The sequence below is a fragment of the Ciconia boyciana genome, chromosome 1 (genome assembly GCF_034638445.1).
Source record: "Ciconia boyciana chromosome 1, ASM3463844v1, whole genome shotgun sequence".
In the NCBI taxonomy this organism is placed as follows: Eukaryota; Metazoa; Chordata; class Aves; order Ciconiiformes; family Ciconiidae; genus Ciconia; species Ciconia boyciana.
In genome coordinates, this window is record NC_132934.1 from 104,380,165 (window position 1) to 104,399,476 (window position 19,312).

The following is a 19,312-nucleotide window of genomic DNA, read 5'->3' on the forward strand; positions in this document are numbered from 1 at the left end:
AAATAGGCTATTGGATCCATTCGGGAAGAGAGCTATGCTTGTGTGACAGAGCAATGCTTCCCACTGTGATCAGTGAGCTTCCCATGAATGCCAGGTTTTACCTTCATGGACCCTAAGCAACACAAGGAACATGTCTTACTAACTACTCGCCAGTTCAGAAAACACTCACTCGAGCTCCAGGCAGCCCACAGAACAAAATACACAGGCCCTACCTATGCTATAACATCCATGTCATGGCTGCCAGATCACTTGGCAGAGGCACTGGGAGGAGGTTTCTCTCCTTCTCCAGAGGAAATTTTGTTGGGATTTCTAGGAATAACAGGAGGATTCTTATCTTCTCAGCAAGCAGGTTGTGCCTTGTTGTAATATATGAAATTCTGCTTTGGCTGGTTGGTGAGGCTCACTGCACTCTTCTCTTGCCATAACCTGCTGCATTATTTCTAAGAGTTCCAAGAGCAATGGATCATAATATTACTATCCTCCTCAGATGAATAGGTAGGTTCCTCTCACTGAGGGTTATTGTTTCAAGCTGTCTGTGTAGCCAGCAATTGCCACTGCCCAGGAAAACTTGCAAATTTTCCTTTGTCACCAAAAGGGATAGAAATGTATTAGCCCCCCACCTTCCTGCTCTTGCCCAACCACTCTAAGTTCTGACATAATCATGTAACTGTGTGCAGCAGCGTCTCCTGCCTGGATCTATAATACTCAGGTTTACTCTGCCGTTTTTAATTAATTTATTTACCTTGTTGTTTAATTTTTTGCACACTAACCACCTTTTCCTCTTTGTACCAGAGTCCAAATTAGTATCATTGATTCATTACAACACACTTTTCTTCTTACAGGTTTAGCTAAATTATGAGCTACCAACAGCATGTCTTTACTTCATAGTTTTATTTTATGACCACAGACCTTCTGAATATTGAAAAGCTTCCATAAATTTATCTGATATTTTATTGTGGCAATGAACAACAACAGTTCTGGTGCTATCATTTTTAAAAATGTTATAAAAATCTAACAGTCTGATAATAAAAGATTATTGCTACCTGGTAATAAATGACTGCCAGATGATAAGATTTTTAGAGTATTTCCTGAGAGACTAATTCACTTATTTTCTACCTGTTTTTGTCTGTTTTTTTCAAAAAGCATATTTGTGAAATCTGTTTATGTCACAGCCTTGTACATTTTTCATCGTGCTTTTTCTCTCTTATTTCCTTGGAACTTTTCCATCATTTCCAGATGCAAAGATAAAATAAGCAGATACCTCTGAAAATGATGATGTATCTACTTTCCAGATTAATTAGCACTGGAGTAAGCATAGGACAGTTTAAGGTATCTTTTTTTCCCAGAAACCATGAGAAGATCATAATTTTCATCTATGGATAGCAATTACAAAACTCCTTGAAAATTCTGTATTCCTACACAATTTTATTCCTATTTCTAAAAAAACCCTAAGTAATTAAGCTTAGAAAAAAAGACTTTAAAGTAAATTCCAAGGACAAACCACTCTAGTATGTACAAAAATAAACATCAAATTGGATATCCCAAATGAGATCTGAAAGAAGAGATAGGAGTACTCTAATCAGCTCTGTGAAAGTGCTCACCATTTTTAATAGCTTTTACACTTACCAGCTGCGTGCATCCTACAGCTGTGAATCAGCATTCCCCAAAATTGGGCTTCTTTTGTAAATGACAAGTAGCATGGCTTCTGCCTGTGCCCTATTGCTTTGAATAAGCACTCACAAAGCATGTCTGCATTGGTAAACTTAATCAAGTTACCCTGGGAGACCCATGAAGTTTGATGCTCTTCTTCAGAATGTAACAAATGACTCATTGCTTAAACAGATGAGAGCAAAACTCAGTATTATGTATCTGACAAATTATTTTATTATTAGGATGTGTGGGTGAGACAATCTAGATCAAATGATTGTGTCATGGCAATGGTATTTAATTTCAACAAATGTATTCAACAATACTGTAAAATTAAGCTTTATAATATTTTTTAAATACTTAGCTTTGATAAAAGTGAATACTTGGTATCATATCCACATGGATATTCCTATATCTTCTTTTTACACTCCTTTAAAAACTACTTTACAGTCAAGCAGGACCAGAAACAGCATATGGTCCCTTTGTTATCTGAGATTCTTTGATGACTATTATGTCAGCCTTTATCTCATCGCTTTTAATTTAGTTTAAAACAATGTTTGTTGAAGAAAAAAGTGATAACAGTTTGTACCAGAAGAGTATAAAAACACCCTCCTGGATGCAAAACAACAAGCCAAATGCCAACGTGGGGGACAAGAAAGCTCGATCAGTGAAAATTCCCTCCTGACACTCATAATGCATGAGTATGTGAATTCAAGCACTAACCTGGCAGGAAACCCTTTAAATTACTAATTCTGTGAACACTGATTATCTGGTACTTTCTTAAAAATATTCATAGTACCTGTTTCAACATCTCACCTGGCGGTCATACCATATTCCTTCACCACAATTGCTAAAAAGAAAAAAAGTAATTAAAATGTGATAGTACATAATGTGTGGCTTGGGTTTTTGGGAAGGTGAAAGAGAAGCTGGAGGTACGCTACCAAAGCTCCACAGTTCCTCTGTGTTCCATTTAAAATGCGTTAAAACCTTGTCCTTCTTTTGTCATGTAATGCGTTCATTGATCATTCTTACCTAGCTTGTGCTTGGTCTTAAAACTGGCAGAGATAAACATGAGCATAGCGTTGGATATATCGGTAGAACCTGCTGAATTAAGTGGTAGACAGAGTGGCACTGTCACCACAGTTCTAAATGTGTGCCACTTCATGAAGATAGTTAGCACCAGTAGCACTGCCTGTGTAAATACAGCTATTCCCCTTTACATGCTTTTGCAGAGTGGGTCACTGGTTTCTTAGTTATCCATTCAGTCTCATACACACATGAATGATACAGTAGAAATAATATTTTCTTTGGCAACTGGGTTCTGTTTTCTTCAGTGAACACAAACAATGAAGCTTAGTTTTACAACTTTTATCTTGTTTAATTACTTCTGAAATGCCACTTCTTTAGAAAAAACAATCTCCATTTTGCCAGTCTCTGCAGATATGTAAACCTCTCTGTCCATTTAACAACTCCATTGCCTTACACCGTGCTCTCTCCAACTTATTTATATTTTACCTCATTTTTGCCACGTCACCTAAGAAGAGTAAAGAAAAAAAGCAAAAGAAAAAAAACCCTTCTGCCTAATTCACATATGTTATCAAGAAATGCAAAGCTCTGAGTCAGTGCATGACCTTTCGATGTAACTTTATCTTCTGCATCCTCAGTTTCTTTTGCTTAAGGCCTTCAGTTTTCTGTTATGTTTGACTTAAATCATCTTGAATATGGCTTGAGAATTGCAGCACATCCAAAATTGCTGAAGGAGTAAATAAGAGCTCTGGATGCTCAACATTCCCAAATACCCCTTCAAGCCTTTCTCTGACATTCATATCAGATATTGGGCACTATAAAAGTTTAATCTAAATAAAAATATCTAAGCAGTAGTATGGGGACATGAAAATTTGACTTGTTTCTTATAAATATATACCACACCCTCATGAAGGGCAAACCTCTATTCCTTGGGAGGTCCTACGAACATATCTCTAGATATGTTTTCCTCCAAACTGTCTCACCTGCTTGCTAGTCTTTAGTTTTGGAAATAAGCAGCCCCCCCGCCCCCAACTGTTCTATAGGGAAGTCCTGGAACAGCTTTGTCCTTCTGTCATTAAGTTGACTGGCTGAAGGTGACCAGAGTTGTAACCTGGGGTGTGAGCTATACAGATTCTGTAATTTTCAGTCTCCTTCCAAGATGAAGTCTCCTCCCATTTGAAATAACACCAAGTCTAGGCTGGGAAAAAATTAAAAAGATATTTGAAGCATATTTTTGAAGGCAGCATGGTACAATGGATCTTAGTCATGTACCTGAAAAATTCTTGCTCCAATTGGGACCTGTTGTGGAACTTCTCAGACACTGGACTGCCATTCAGCCACTCAATCTTTATTGTCCTGTTAGTGCTACCCAATATAAAGTACTTATAACAAGTATATTTAAAAACTTGCTTTCTATTTTTTCTGTAAATTCAACCTTCCACTAGATATCTCTAACATAGATCATCTAATATATTCACATTATATGCATGTAAGCATTCATCTTATCAAATACAATGCAGAGAAATTATTTTTTAATCACTTTTACAGTAACTGGTTGTTACTCAGATTAGGAGCTTCAAAAATCAGCCAGTCAGTCAGTCTTGGGGATACTGCTGCTGGGCTGTCTGGAATAGACCATTATTTCTGGAACCTACCTCCTTACGTAGAGAAAAGTTTAGGATTACAGAAAATCAGCTGCACTGCTTTTTTTACACCATTACACTAGTTTTCTGGTCTTTTCAGGTAGACGAACTAACTTGTTCTCTTTCTTGTGCCCACCTAAGAATATCCTCCAGTGGCTTGACTGAGTCACTGTGGGGATTTCTACTGATGACAATGGCACATGGCCAGTCATGACCAAACTAACTATGCGACCTCAAAAGCCTACAGTGAGCTCTGTAATGTTCTGTCCCCAGCCTCCCCTCCAGAGAGAAAATAGATTTTAGCCCATCAGTGCTCATTAATTCAGAAATGTCACCACACTGACCGAAGCTAGCCTCTCCACATGGCAAAGCACTGTGCAGTTCAAGCACGTATTTGGAACAGGTTCAGGGACGACCTCACTGTGCTCCATTTACCAGCATAGCCATGCCCTCTGTCTTTTCAGTCCTTTTACCATAGGTTGTCTCTTTCCTATGCCTAAAGGATTACTCTTCTGAAATGGAATTATATTTATTTTATGTTTATTTCCTGAACATCCTACTTTTAAGATTATTAACAGTTCCCTCCCAAACTTCCTTTGAAATCTTCTTGAGCCCTCTCTTAAACACACGACAAGCAAATGGAATAACATGCCCACACCATGTTTTAAAGTTTCTATGCAGAATAGACAAGCCACTCTGTGGATTTTCCTACAAAAGATTTTAGAGATAAATAAATTATATTAGATTATATTTCACTTGTAAACCATATTTGAACATAAACCTCCAGATGGGAAAGGTCAGGATTGTACATTAACCCTTTGAACTAGATATCCCCTTTGAAAGGTGAAAGTTTGGCAGTAAATGGACCCACAAGTTTTTGAATTATTTTGCATGTAAATCATGGATTTCTTATTTTCATCCATCGTTAACCTAATTGATCTCATTTAAACATGCAAATTGTGGCACTGAACTTTCATGTTCACAGATATAATTCTTTACTGTTTACAGTAACTATCCTTTATGTTTCATTTGTTTCAAGCATTCACTAATATGAAAAGCTTAAAAGATAATTTTACTTATTAACACAGTGTTTACATAATTATTGAACTAAATAATTAAATAGAATAACTTATTTACTTTTCATTCAATGTGAAGAGGTGTACATGTACTGAAGGCTGTATCTTAATTTGCATTCTTATTTTTAAGTGCATCTTACACTGGTAAATATGGAAATAACCCTCCTTTAAGGGAGACAGAATGGAAAGAATGGTCACTGAAGTATTGAAATAACATTGAGATATATTGTCCATTTTAATATTCACACTGTGGTTCAGGGATAAAAAAAAATTCTGTTTGGGGGAAAACAGTATCTCAATGCAGGTGAGTCTTGGGTGGAAACCTGAATGTGTACAAAGGGTAAACTTGTCTCACAATGTAACGGGGAGTCAACTAGAAGATCTTGAAACTCTCTCATTCTCAAGGTCACAGCAGTCCAGCAGAACATCTTCATTGAAAGAGAAAAGCAAGAACACCACTCAGACAGTTGAACCTCTAAAGGATGGGAGCATCAGTCGCAAGAGACAGTACCTCTCTGTCAGACTCAGGTAGCCATTTAAGAAAACATCTAAGAAAACATTCCTCATCAGCTTCTAAAGGATTTAAACGGCTGGCAGTTTTTCATGGAAGTGATGGAAATCCCTTCGATGAAAGCTTAGGCTTACAGAGATTGTTGATGATCAGAGAGGGAGGTTTTGTGAGAGACCAAGGTCCTGTCTGCACATCACACATAGCCCTCTTGCTTTTTAAGCAGGAACAAAAAGTGGCTTTAATCAGTAAGACCATCTAAGTTTTGAGATGAAGGTCAGATAGAGAAACCCACTTGGAGAGCTGAGATCTAAGAACCCGAGGTCCAGGCCTCCTATTCTGTAGAGACAGAGTACATCCTGAAAACAATATTGCTATAGCCAAGCCCAGGTGATCAAGATGCTGGGTGGTATCTTACACTAACCAGCTACTACCCTCCATTAACTCAGGATGGGAAGTATACTTCATTGCTAAGGATAAAGGACACATCTAAAAAAGAACCCTGGGACAGGCCAGTGCTGGAGCAAAACCTGGCACTCTTTAGTGTCTGAAGCAAAGAGATTGTTCTTACAGCACCCAGAGTCCTGACAAATCACTCAAAAAAAAGTTGTTCTGGGTTTCCCTCTTGTGGCCTATTATTCACACCTGGCTTTGTCAGGTATGCTTAGCAGAAGGACTGATGAGAGATGACAGTCTGATAATGACTTCGTGACTTCCAAAAGGTTGGGTCTAGGTAGCTGTACGATGATGACAGCAGACTGTTTCATCAAAAAAAGAACACATAGCCTAAATGTGTCTCATTCCCAGAGCCAAGAACTCTGAAGAATAAAGCATTAAAGCCAACAAAAGCATTAGGAGTATATCTGTTTGGAACAAAACAATTCTGTTTCCTCAAAGGGAAATTTTCTTTGCCATTTGTTATGAACAGTATGCAACAGGATGGGCCATGCCAGAGAATGTGCCGCTGCATCTGTGCCATTGCGTTACTCTTGAAAGAAGGCTTAAGCCTGAGATATTGGCCACCTTCCACAAGTTCCAGAGGACTCTGAGATGTCACAGATCCCAAACACAAAGTATTCTAAGATAAAATGGTTATAGCAAGAGAGCAAATCATGCTAATTTGGAATAGAGAACTGCAAAGCCCTGGATGTGCAAATCTCAAGCGAGTTCTTTCTTTTATGTCCCTAGAGAATTATGCCCTTGGAAAGGTCTTTTCACTGTATCAGAAGTTATAGGAGAATTGTGTGCTTAAGCTTATTGACTAAAGATATACTTAGATAAACATTTGATCTCATGGCAAAGCCAAAACAAGTTTCAGTTCTTATAAACACTCCAGATATTTTCACTCCTGACTCAACATACAGTCTATCTGTATTTATTTAGGCTGTCTCAATATATTGGGGCCCTGTTAAAAAATAAATGAAAAATTGGAAGGCTGTGACACCTCATTATCCTAGTTAGTAAAACATTTCCTGCCTCTGGGGATGTATCTCTTGCCAGACTGTCCATACAAAGATTAAGGCAGTGTGTAATCATGCCAAATATTCCCAGATTTTCCTTTTAGCCAGTGTGTCTTTGAGGGTGTCACACAGCACAATGAAGAGATGGTCATAAGCAAATGAGAACGACCAATAATGCTGTTGACTGATCAGAAACCAAAAAATATCAGCATCAGTGAAGGAAATTTCTTTTAACTCTCATATTTTCTTCACTTTGGAAAAACATGTTCTCTGCCTAGACAGTACAAGCTACTTCCAAAAAAGGGAAATGTGCCTTTATTCCTAAAGCATGGGTACCGCTTAACTCCTGGGGAGTTCTGGGAGACATACCTCAAGTAAAAAAAAATTAATAATAATAATAATTAAAAAAAAATCCTGAGGCCAAGGAAAAAAAGGAGATACCTCATGCCAAAGTGCAAGAGCAAAAAAAGTTTTTTAAGCACAAAGCTGGGGAAAATAACTAAAGTAAGTAAAAAGAAAGCAGCACACTAAAAGAAAATTAAAATCTTATGTCTCGGTTGAACAGCTTCAAAAAGACAAATGGTCTGCCTCAGCCACACAGCTGAAAGAAAATGAAGGTGTGACACATATTTTACCCATTTACAGTAAAGAAGGACCATATGTAGGCAACAGGGAAAACTGTCCCTCCCCCCTCATACTTTATCATAGCTAAGAGGTGTCCAATTCTGTGTGCTTTTGTGTGGGCACACATCTGCCCCTTCTGAGCTACAAAAAGACAGCAAGTCCATGGTAGAGATAGTCACCCTGAACAGCCACCTAAGCTATTTAAAATGTTACTAATTCATTAGAATTAAATGTTAATATTTAAGGAAGATTTTTTTTCTCTAAATACTGTTCTGATGTGCAACTGTGACTGTTTTAGGCATTCTCCATAGGCAAAGGGTCTAACAGTCAACTATGCACAACCCTTTTCTTGCCTTTTTTTTTTTATAATGCCTTATTTCACATAGTACTATATGAATGTATATTATATTTTATATTTAATATCTTATATTTTCACATATTCACACACATATATTTCATATAATTTCACTTATTTTTGTTCAGAATGTATAATTGTAGAAACTGTGTTCCAACAAAAACTTGAAATTCTAACCCCATCCTGTTGTCAGAGAAACCTCCATTTGTTAATACATCAGAAATCACAGTAGTATGCTGTTGTTTCACACACACACACACAATTTTCTACATGGCTGCACAAGTGCATTGCTGATTTGCTTATCTGTAGCCTGCTGCATTTGAGGTGTTTTGTTTACTTAATTCAAAATCAATAAGTTTATTTCCCGGACAATAGCCAACATTCTCTTGGAATAGCTGCCTAATTTTAAAGTCAAGTTCAGATGTTCACTGCAAAAGAATCTAATAACAACCCACACATGAAGAAACAGCCTATTACACAAACATTGTTGGAATAGCCTGTACAAGCAAGTTAGCTGATGGCTATAGACTTGTCAGACTGACAATTCACTGCACATCTGTGTCTGCCAATACAGAATTTACTCAAAATTGCCTCTCTAGACACTTCTTTACATAACACATATTTAGCTTATTAGTGCTGTCATTTGGGAGTGTGGTCAGCTTTTGAGCAAAATCTCACTGAGTCCGTTAGCACGGATCATATCACAGCTGCCATTTTAGAACCACGATGATTAGGTTTGAAGTTCAAATGATTTGATTTCACTTTAAAGCTTCAGAAGCAGCCTCTGGGGCAGACTTACACCATTAATTTTTACTGAGGTCTGCTGGGTAATTTACTGTAGTCAGAGAATCTTCACTAAGGTAAGGTAATTACCACTGGCTAATATTATGGCACTCTTGTTTAGTAGGAACCAATGTGTTGGCTGGCTTCTGCTCAGATAAGACCTAGAGGAAACTGAAGATGCTGCTTCTGGGAAACAACATGTCTGAGACATTGAGGAGGGATGAGCAGAATTTGCTCACTTCCCGGATGTGGACCAGAAGTTGTACTTGCCCTCAAAATGTCTTTTCAGGAGTGTGCATGAGGACTTACAGTATACAATCTCGTAAATATCATACTGAGAAGCTTTCAAAATTGAAGTACTGCACCTGTGATTCTTTAATACAGGAACAAAGAATGCATTCTTAGTTTAGTTTGAATGCAGAAGTAAACAATGAAATGAAATATCCCTTTGAGATTTGTATTTATCACTTATAGGAAGCACTTCCTAATAATCAGTGGCAGCTAGGCTGACAAGCAAACTTCAGAGCAAAGCCATGGGGGATACAAGTCTATTTTAGGTTTACTGTTGACAGTAAGGGTCAGAGGAAAAATAAACTCAGCAAGCAGTGTCATGCTACCACAAACCTCTGCTGGCCAAGCAGAAACTAAATTACGGCCAAACCTTTCAGCATGACAGAAAGACTTGGGCAATTGGGCTGCCCTGCTGTACACAGAGCATGACATACAGATGAACAGGATTAAGCACAAGTGAGACATAACATAAATTAGTGATAAATAAAGCTCAAAATATTGGAAGAGCTAATTATCCCACAGTCTGGAGTGGGGTATAGTATACTTACCCCAACAGCATCCCTATTATTTTAATATTTGAAGTTTGCAAAATTAATCTGGAAAGCCCTGTGAAAACAAGGACTGATCATGGTCTCCTTCAAGATATCCTTCTTTTGGTCAAGCTATAAATAATATAGGTAATCTCTACTTCTGGACCCAACCATTAAAAAAAAAGAAAAGAGCAGCAGAAGGACTCAGACATTATTTCTATTACGTACACATATATATTAAAAAACATAAAACCCTTTTTATCTTAAAAGTTTAGTCCTCAGCTTCATTTCATGTACTGTAATACTACTGGGGGAAGCTGATTTGATTGCTCTATCACACTACTAAAAGCTAAGATTTGTGTAAGGGGAAGAAGAGGGAATAAAGTATATTCCATATTGATATCGCTGCTGATGGCATTACTGGCTGTCGTTTTGTTAAGTTTACTTCCTATTAAAGCTGCTGACAAAAGCAGCTGTGTGGACTCATAAGCACCTCTATCTACATCTCTCCATGGACTCATTAAAAATATCTGTTTCATATAGTCTCATCGTCTAGGAGAGATTTAATTTTATTCTGTGTTTCACTAGGCATAAATAAAACCTTGTCATTCCAACCATTGCGTTGTTTTCTTTTTTCTCTACCTATCATCCACTGGATGCAAACACCATCCTGTAATTCCTACTGTTCTGAAGTTTTTCTTTTCTTTGCTTTTTTGTTTTGATGAAGCCACAAATGTTTTGTCCATTGTCAGGGGCTAGTTGTTTGAAGCAAAGCTGACTTTTTTACTTTCAAGCATAATTATGCAGGACAGAAATGGCTAGACAATTTATTATTGCCCTTTTTTTCTAACCTCTGATGATACACTGATAATTCATAAGGAGTATCCATGTACCACAGATAAAATTCTTCAGATTTTAGGAAGGTGTCTAAAAACCAAATGCAGTTCTAGTGTGTGATGCCCAGTCATAGCGCATCCATTCTCTGCCAAACTGATGCTCAGCTGTGATGTTCTGTTTGACCATTTTAAGGTACTTGCATATCATTCTCACATAGCTCTCTGCTCATCTGAAATACCCCTGGGACATTCAGAACAAGTACTCTATGGAGCAATGCCACACTACTTGGTTGTGATTTTGGAGTCTACAGGGCGTCAGATTAACAAATCCTCCTGACTTTTTGTCATGGGCTCCCATAATTCATCTGTTTTGTCAGCACTATTTTTGAACTGCTGTCAGGTGGCACTGAGGATATATTGGGTCAGCTCTCATTGGGTCCTGTGAGCATGCCCCTCATTAATACAAATAGGATGTCTCTCATATGTTTGAAGTCTTATGGATTGATAGAAAAAAGTCAGCAGCTTCCAGTGACTGCAGTAATACACACGATGATGGTAAGCAATACCAGGAGAATAAAATCAAGGGGCAATGTACTCCATTCAGAGTCTTTGGGATTGCTGAGGGATGGATGGGAATGGAAGGATGAAGGTAAATCATCCTTCTCTTTTTCCTTAAGGCTCTCTGCTGAACCACATCATTATTTCCCTGAATCTCCTTCTCTTTTTATAAAGTTTCCTTTAGAAACTTGCCCAGTGTAAGACTTCTGAGTATGTTGACCATGGAGATGTAGGTGGTAAGGAAAAGGACAATGATGGCCTGTTCTTAGTCTTCTTGCCACCAGTAATAAAATACTGCTTTCTCCATGGTTTTAAATGGTATTTCCACCCTCTCTTCTAAACTTGAGCTTCTTTTAGCAGATTTCTCGCTTATCTTTCCATGTATAATGACTCTATACTAGTGCTGGAGAGTATTAAATTGATTGGTGGAAAATTAATGGAGTAAGCAGGATTGATAGAGAATAATTACTTGTGCATTGTGGCTTTTGATAAGTTGGCAGTCTGAGGGGGCAGTAACATAAAGCACATTAGTAATTGTAAATGCCTGGTGCAGTTTGTCCTTGTTAGAGAACTTCAGTGAACCCGCAGAAGAGAGAGAAGGGTCTTGTTCAAAACATGAAGCAACAGGCATAGAGGAAGATGCACCCCTCTGCTATTTAGCAAGGCAGTGTCTTGCTACCTAGTGTGCAAATCAGAAGGAAACAACAAATATTCAAGAAGCTTTATATATGAAAGGCCACAGCAAGGCTTCTTTGCCTTATGATCTTATGATGCTCATGCAAACCAGAACCCTGCCTTCACCCTGAATCACATTACGTTGCATCCACTGTGACTCAGTTTAAACCTTGTATAGCTGTCTTGTTTCCCGTATGTACTGTTCCTTTCAATTTGGTTCATCTCCTGTAGTGCCAATATCTTGAGCAGGGCACTGAAGGAAAAGCAAGCAATTTGGAAGTGAAGGCATGGGCCAGCTCAGTGGCCGATGGTTGTGGGATTTAGAATTCAAGGAAATAAAGCTGTTAAGGATTCATGTCTCTAGTACAGGTGCCATTTGAACATGTTAGGGGAGGCAGGTGTTTAATAGCCATTTGGTGAAGAAAGGCTTTGATCTTCCTCAGTAAAATGATGGGTAGAATGTTTCAGAAAACAGTTATTTTCAGTACATATTACTTGTGGATGCTAATCCACACCTTCCTAATTTTCAGACTTTTTTGCAGATGGCATTTTTAGCAATGCTGTCAGCTTCTATGCATGGAGTGCTTTTGCCATTACTGCATTTTACGTGTGCACGAGTCTTAGATGCTTATAGAAATATCCCTGTTTAGAAACCAGTTATATATGCCAGCAGTCCTTGACATGGCATCTTGGGAACTAGTTGCAGTTACTGGAAGCTTGTCTGCTTTGTGGACAAGCTTGTCTGCTTTATAACAGGTTGATTACACCCACCCTAGAAACAGATTCATGAAAGGTCTCTCCCCTTCACCTGGTCTGACAATATTTTGCAGATGCCTGTTTTCGCTAGCTGGCAATCAAACCTACAGGTGTTCTGCAGAAATCCAAACATCTGTACCCTGCAGAATGGTGGGTATAATGCAAGTGAATATGAAAATGTCATCTGATGGTGAAAAGGTGTTCTTCTGAGTGTCTCACAGTTTATAAGTGAAAAAAAAACCTGACTGAAAGAACAACATGACTTCAGAGTAGTGCACACAGATACATAGGCAAGTTCATTCAACTTTGAAACAATGCACTGTGGAAAACATCAAGTTTCCAGAGATCCTATTTGAAAAAATAAGCCAATATATAAAGACACAAAACAATTGAAGTTTGGATTATCTAGAGTAACATCCTGTATAGATAGGGCCTAAAAATAAATTCTAAAGGGCTTTTCCTCCTAGAGTTGTGTTATTAACAGCATTACACAGAGTTTCATTAGCAGGATTCAAAGTTATTGAGGCAGTCTGCTGTGAACTTTGCTTCTTCATACCCTTGTTTCAAGTTTCTAGATACTTTCAAGGAAAATTGTGAACTATTATGATTTTGATTTTTAAGAACCCTTTCACATTGCTACAATGATAGCCAAAAAAGACAAATGCATTTCCTCTCTACCATTTCTCAAAGCAAACCAGGAATTCAGTCCCATAGCGTTTTCACTGGTAAAGCTCTCATTAAACTTTTTAGAGTTACTCCTGTAAAAAACAAACAAAAAAACCCCCAACCAACTAGAAACCAGAGAAGCTGGCTAAAAGAAAGATGTTATCATCCACACAATACCAGAGTTTTTAGTAATTTTCCCACAATAGAAACTCTGAAACAAAACAGAACTATAAAAGCAAGCATACATAACGTGTATTACTTACAGTGTATTTCTAGAACCTGCATTGCTATCTGGGGTGTAGAGTTTAGGGACTCATGATCTACTCTGCAACTTACAACTGCACCATCATCATTGCGATCTGCTAGGAAATCCAGTGTGCTGCTGACTGTGAATGTTTTACGATTTGCATCTTCTTCTTTTAAATATTTAACATCTGAAAGAAAAAATAAACAAATAATTTTCTCTCCAATATTTTTAGGAAAAGTAGTCCAGCATCAGACAGCTAAATTATCTATCACACTTGTTGAAAAAACATGTCTTTCATATCTTTATTGATCTCTTTAAAACAAAGTAATTAGACTGTAGTTATTCCTCAATTTGCTCCAATTGTCAGAGCAGGAGATATATATTGAAAAAGAAAATTTTAAAGTTGGTTACATGATACTATACTCAAATGGAAATTCCTTTCATCATTATCTTATATATGTTTAGGTCCAAATTTGATATAAACTTTCTCTGCAGTTCATTAGAAAAAATGTGGTCTCCTCCCATCCTCACTTCCCTTAAGTATTCACAGTGTCACTAAATATTAAATTTTCTAAGTCCATGCTTATAATCTTTCATAGTAATGCAATACGTGGATATTACTGAAGCCATGTGAACTGAGGGTTGCATGCATGTAGTCACATTATTCCTGAGCTTACTTTATGCATTGCTCATTCTGTTGTTTGCCTAGAATTATGCTAATTTATGAATTAAACTAAACCAAAGTATAGCTATCAATGATGATGAACAACTGTAAATAGAGCATGTCATAGTGTTTACCGGACTCTACAGACAAATCCCAAGAAGACTGGAAATAAAATTACTTCAAAGAGACCTTCCACTCACTGCTTTATATCATGCTACATTGGCCTACTGCTTTTGTGCAGATTCAGTTAAAAATCTCTTTGACAGTTTTCAGCCCAGATACTAGAGTGCAGGGAGCCTACAGCTATGCTTAAGAAGTATTCAACTCAGCTCAAGGTTAAGGTTCAAATTTAGAAAGTTTTGTTGTAGGACATACATGTTAGATCAGAATTGAAGATCCAAAAGACCGAGCATTTATTTTAAAAGGTTTTAAAGTATTAACTGCAACATGAGATCTTCTTATACATACTTTAGAATTGTTTTACTTGGTTCCCAACTACTTTTAATACTTACTGATTTTAATTTATTCCAGCAAAATAGTAAGCTCGTTATATTGATTTGTTACAATGAAAGCTTTAAAAGACATATATAAATACATAAACATATATATTAAATTACACTGAGATTGCATATGTCCTCTGTGTCCTAAAAACAGAAGAAGTGAGAGGTTTCAGTTTTACAAGTGATACTAAATGCCATTAGAGAAGAAGATGACCTAAATAAAATTTCCATGAAATACCAATTTTAGAAAGCAAATCTTAAAAGGCTTAAGCTACATCTTTTTAGATTAAAAATACCTCAGAAATCAGAAAGGTGGTCTTTTTCGTTATCTCCAGATAGATGAAGACACCACGTAGTTATACAATTTCCATTTTTCCCTAAGAAATAATTATTTCTTGCATACAAGCATTTTCCTGCCTGTTGGTTGCTAAGCTTTAAGAGATTTCAATTTCTGCCATGGTGACTATTAATATTTAGGAATCAGTAGGTGAGAGAAATATTGACCAGCACTAAAGCAAAGTTATTATAATCAAACAACAAATGTCTTCACTAATATTTAAAGCAAACACATGAAATTTTGTTCCCAGATTTAGGTTCCCAAATTTAATAATAAGCACCTATATAGATAGGCTTCTGTTTATAAGTAATGTACACATCCTTTGCTTGCTGACTTCAGGTGGAGGACATACAGCTCCTGAAAACATCAACAACTTTAATATCAGTGAGAGGTTGTGGATGCTTAATCCTTTAGAAAAATAAAAGCAGTTAATTTCCTAAATGGATGTTTAGAAGCCTTTTTCTAGACATCTATTGTTCAGAAGAGTTCAACTCTTAGAGTTAATCACCTCTGCAAAAAGGATGGTGATACTATTCTATAAACTGTTGCCATCCTCATCAATAGAAATACTTACCTTGTCGACCTTATCAGCTGTATTTTCTTAGATGTTTCTTCATAGCAAAATGAAGGTGTGATTGTAATATATGCTAACTGAATGTAAACCCACCTGTATGGATGAGCAGTGCAGATCAGGCACTGCATATGTTACTGTATGCTACCATTCAGAATATTTACCCAGGGTTTTTACAGAATTTTTAAGTATGTCTACTGTAGTCCATTCTTTCATTTATTTTCTTGCTACTCCTCTCTCTCCTAAATACCCCCTTGAAAAAAGCTTAAAAAAAAAAGATCCATTAGAGAGGCACTTTCTCTGGAAATCATTATAAGGAAACAGGTTGGGGGATGACTAGATAGAAAGTCGCTTTATAGAGGAGGCACCTGTATACAACTTCTTGAGGACAAGTTGAACATTAGTCAACAGTGTGCCTTTACAGGGTTGAAAGCTAAAAAATTACTGCCCTGCATTAATAATACCATAGCCAGCAAGTCAAGGCAAGTGATTCTTCTTTATTCAGTTGCATGGCTGCATCTAGAGTACCAGGCCCGGTTTTGGGGTTTCTGGTACAAGAAAGAGGTCGACAAACCTGAATGGGTTCTGCCAAAAGCCATAGAGATGGTCAGTGGTGGGAGCATGCAGTGTACAAGGACAGCTTAAGATTGTTGGGTTTGTTCAACCTGAGGAAGAGAAGACTAAAACCAGATCAAACTGCTGCCTTCAAGCACCTAATGCATGGTCACAGAGATGAAAAAGCCGGAGTCCTCTCAGAGGCATACAGCAAAAGTTGAGGGACAATGAACGCAAGTTACACCAAGGCAAACTCTGATTATGTATCATGAAATATCTACATATAATGAAAATTCTCCACAATAAGGGCTTTCAAATATTGAAACATCTATCCCAGACAGACTATGGAATCTCTGTCCTTGGAGAATTTTCAAAAGTGAATTGGAGAAGACCTTTAGCAACCTGATCTAACCTTTGAACAGAGGTTGGGCCATATGAAAACTAAGGGTCAACTATGGGCCCACTTTTATGACTGTATCAGCTAGGTGCACATACAGATATTCTTGTATTAACTAATACGAGTTTATATCTCATAAGTATAGATGTTTGATAATGAAAATAATAAAAAGAAATGATAGAATGTCTATCATTCATTGTTCATTGTCAACTATTTATAAAAGCAGATACTTGTAACATCCATATAGAAACACTTGTCTTTTTAAAAGACAGTTTTGCTGTTTTTACAAGGCAAATATATTTTTTGTTTACTTTTAAAATCAAGTTCTGTCATGAAATGGCCCTGTTATCTAAAAAATTTTCATCTTCATTTTAGATGTTTATCAAGACAAAATGTTCAGTGCCTCTCTGAATTCTTTGCGTATACTAAAAATATATAAACTAATTCAAAATGTGTTAATATGTTGCAACAAAGAGATCTGATATTATTTATTTTTGAAGCCAAATTTTGCTAGGGAAAAAAAAAAATCAATTTAAAAATATTCCTGAAACCTAAAAATAATGTTTTTACATAACATTGTTGAAATAGCATGTAGCAAATTTTGTTGAAAAAATAGATAATTTTTAAATGAAATTATGTATTTAGCTTCTCTGATATTTTTGCTTTTAATAACCTTCCAGAAATGTCACCAGAATGCTAAGCTGCAGATCACATTGTTAATTTGGTGCATATATGAGAGACAGAACACTAAAGTAAAAGGTATGGTACTCAGTGCTTCACATTCAGTCTCTCTCATTACTAACACTTACTCTATCAAACAGTATTCCTTTACCAGATGATGATTCCTTTTTTGAGTAATAGCAATGGAGCTACAATTTTAGAATGCCTTTTTCCCCTTTGGTGCAACTCTGAACTCAATGCATCATTTATATTCTTTTGCACCATGTATAATACACTGTAACACAATTGGATTTACTGGTGCTAGACAGACGAACTCCTAACCTTTAATGTCAGCTGCATTAGCATATAATTTCATATCTATTTTCTCAGATTTATCATTTCACCTTTTACAGTGCTCAAAGCTAATGTAACTTCTGCTGATGCCACTGCAAACTGGTTAGGTTATTTTATTTCTAACCTTTGTGAAATGGCAATGTGCTCTTCAGAAGACCTAGAAAACTAAACTGAAATGAATGTGCTCAGTACTTTCCTCTCATTTCTGTTTCTTTTTTTTTTTCCCTTTACTGTTCTTTTTCACACATCTTCTTTGTTCCTTCTCCACATCCTTTTTTAAAAAGCATCCCTTTAGGAACTGTTCAGAAGAGCAAATTAGTTAAAGAGTCAGATCACCAAATTGCTTGCCTGGCTTCAATTACATGTCAGCTGAAAGAAAGGCAAAGTTATTACACCAGAATTTAAAATATAATTTTTAAAATAACATATTTTCAGATGTGTTGCCTTGCTGTTAGGCCAACTGTATCAGTGGTTCTCTTAAAGTATTGACATTGCTTATAGTGATTTTCAATCTTTACATGTCTTGAATATATATATTCATCCTGTCATCTTTTCTGGATGACAGAATCTGTGCTGTGCCATGTGTGTTAGCTGTGCTGTTAAATTCTTCTTTTTAATTACGCTTGATGAGGCGCTACTTTTCTTGCAGCAATTTCCTCAAATTTCCCAGTGGCTGGAAAGAATGGTACTCTGTTTCCTTATTTTCTGTCCTTGTTACAAGCGCTCAGACACACTTCAAATGATTCCAGCCTAAAATTCCTGTCTCCTTCAAACCATTCTGATTTTCACCAGAAATCTAAAGATGCTTCTAGAATGGACTGGGTTCCTTGGACAATCAACTGCAATGTCCTTTATTTACCAATTTATATCACAGCTGTGGATGTGTACAATGAACTGTGGTAGAGAATAATAAAAGAAGATTAATGGATTCTGTAATTAATGCTGTAACTTCGCTTGAGGCAGTTTATTGAGCTAACAAAATCCGCAATGTCAGACAAATATGAGACAAAGCAGATAAAAGTTGTATTTTTTTAAAAAAAGCTACACAGAAAAGGTGGATTTTGAATCATTTATTGATCTGGTCTTACAGCAGAATGAATAGAGGTGACGAATAAATACCAATACTTTATCCTTTTTATTCATCTACTCTATAATGGGCACCTCAGTTGTCTGTGGTAGATGTGACTAAGCCTTCTGTTACAGGAATCCCTCTCCACCCATTCACCAAAAATGATTTTAAACTATCTTGGCATTTATGAGAATATGGACTAGAAAAGTAAGTTTTAAGTAAAGAACACACAAAGTGAAAGAAAAGACAGAAAAGAAATAAATAGCTTATATGCAACTCTTCCCTATCTCACTGCATCCTCAAAGGCAAATCCTCGCTTTCAGCTTTGGTTTTAGTCACCCAATGACTTTTCAGTTACAGCAGACTTTGTCCAACTCCCTCCAGTCCCTGTGAAGTTCTCCTCATCCCCTTTGAAGCCTATCTTCTCCCTGCTCCTCACCACACACTCTCAGCATCCTTGCCTCAGCTGCAGGTTCCCAGTTTCCCAACTGAGACTCCTTCAATTGCTATATCCCGACTCTTCC

The 19,312-nt window shown here is 36.9% G+C and overlaps 1 protein-coding gene across 3 annotated transcripts in view; it reads right to left on the reverse strand.

Moving 5' to 3' along the window:
- The window catches only part of CADM2 (cell adhesion molecule 2), a 691,281-nt gene that overhangs the window by 112,260 nt on the left and 559,709 nt on the right, over window positions 1–19,312 (reverse strand). For all 3 annotated transcript variants that reach the window (XM_072885977.1, XM_072885992.1, XM_072885987.1), the window contains one exon: window positions 13,698–13,868. In XM_072885977.1, the coding sequence (XP_072742078.1) occupies window positions 13,698–13,868 (171 nt within the window). The remainder of the gene's footprint in view (window positions 1–13,697; window positions 13,869–19,312) is intronic.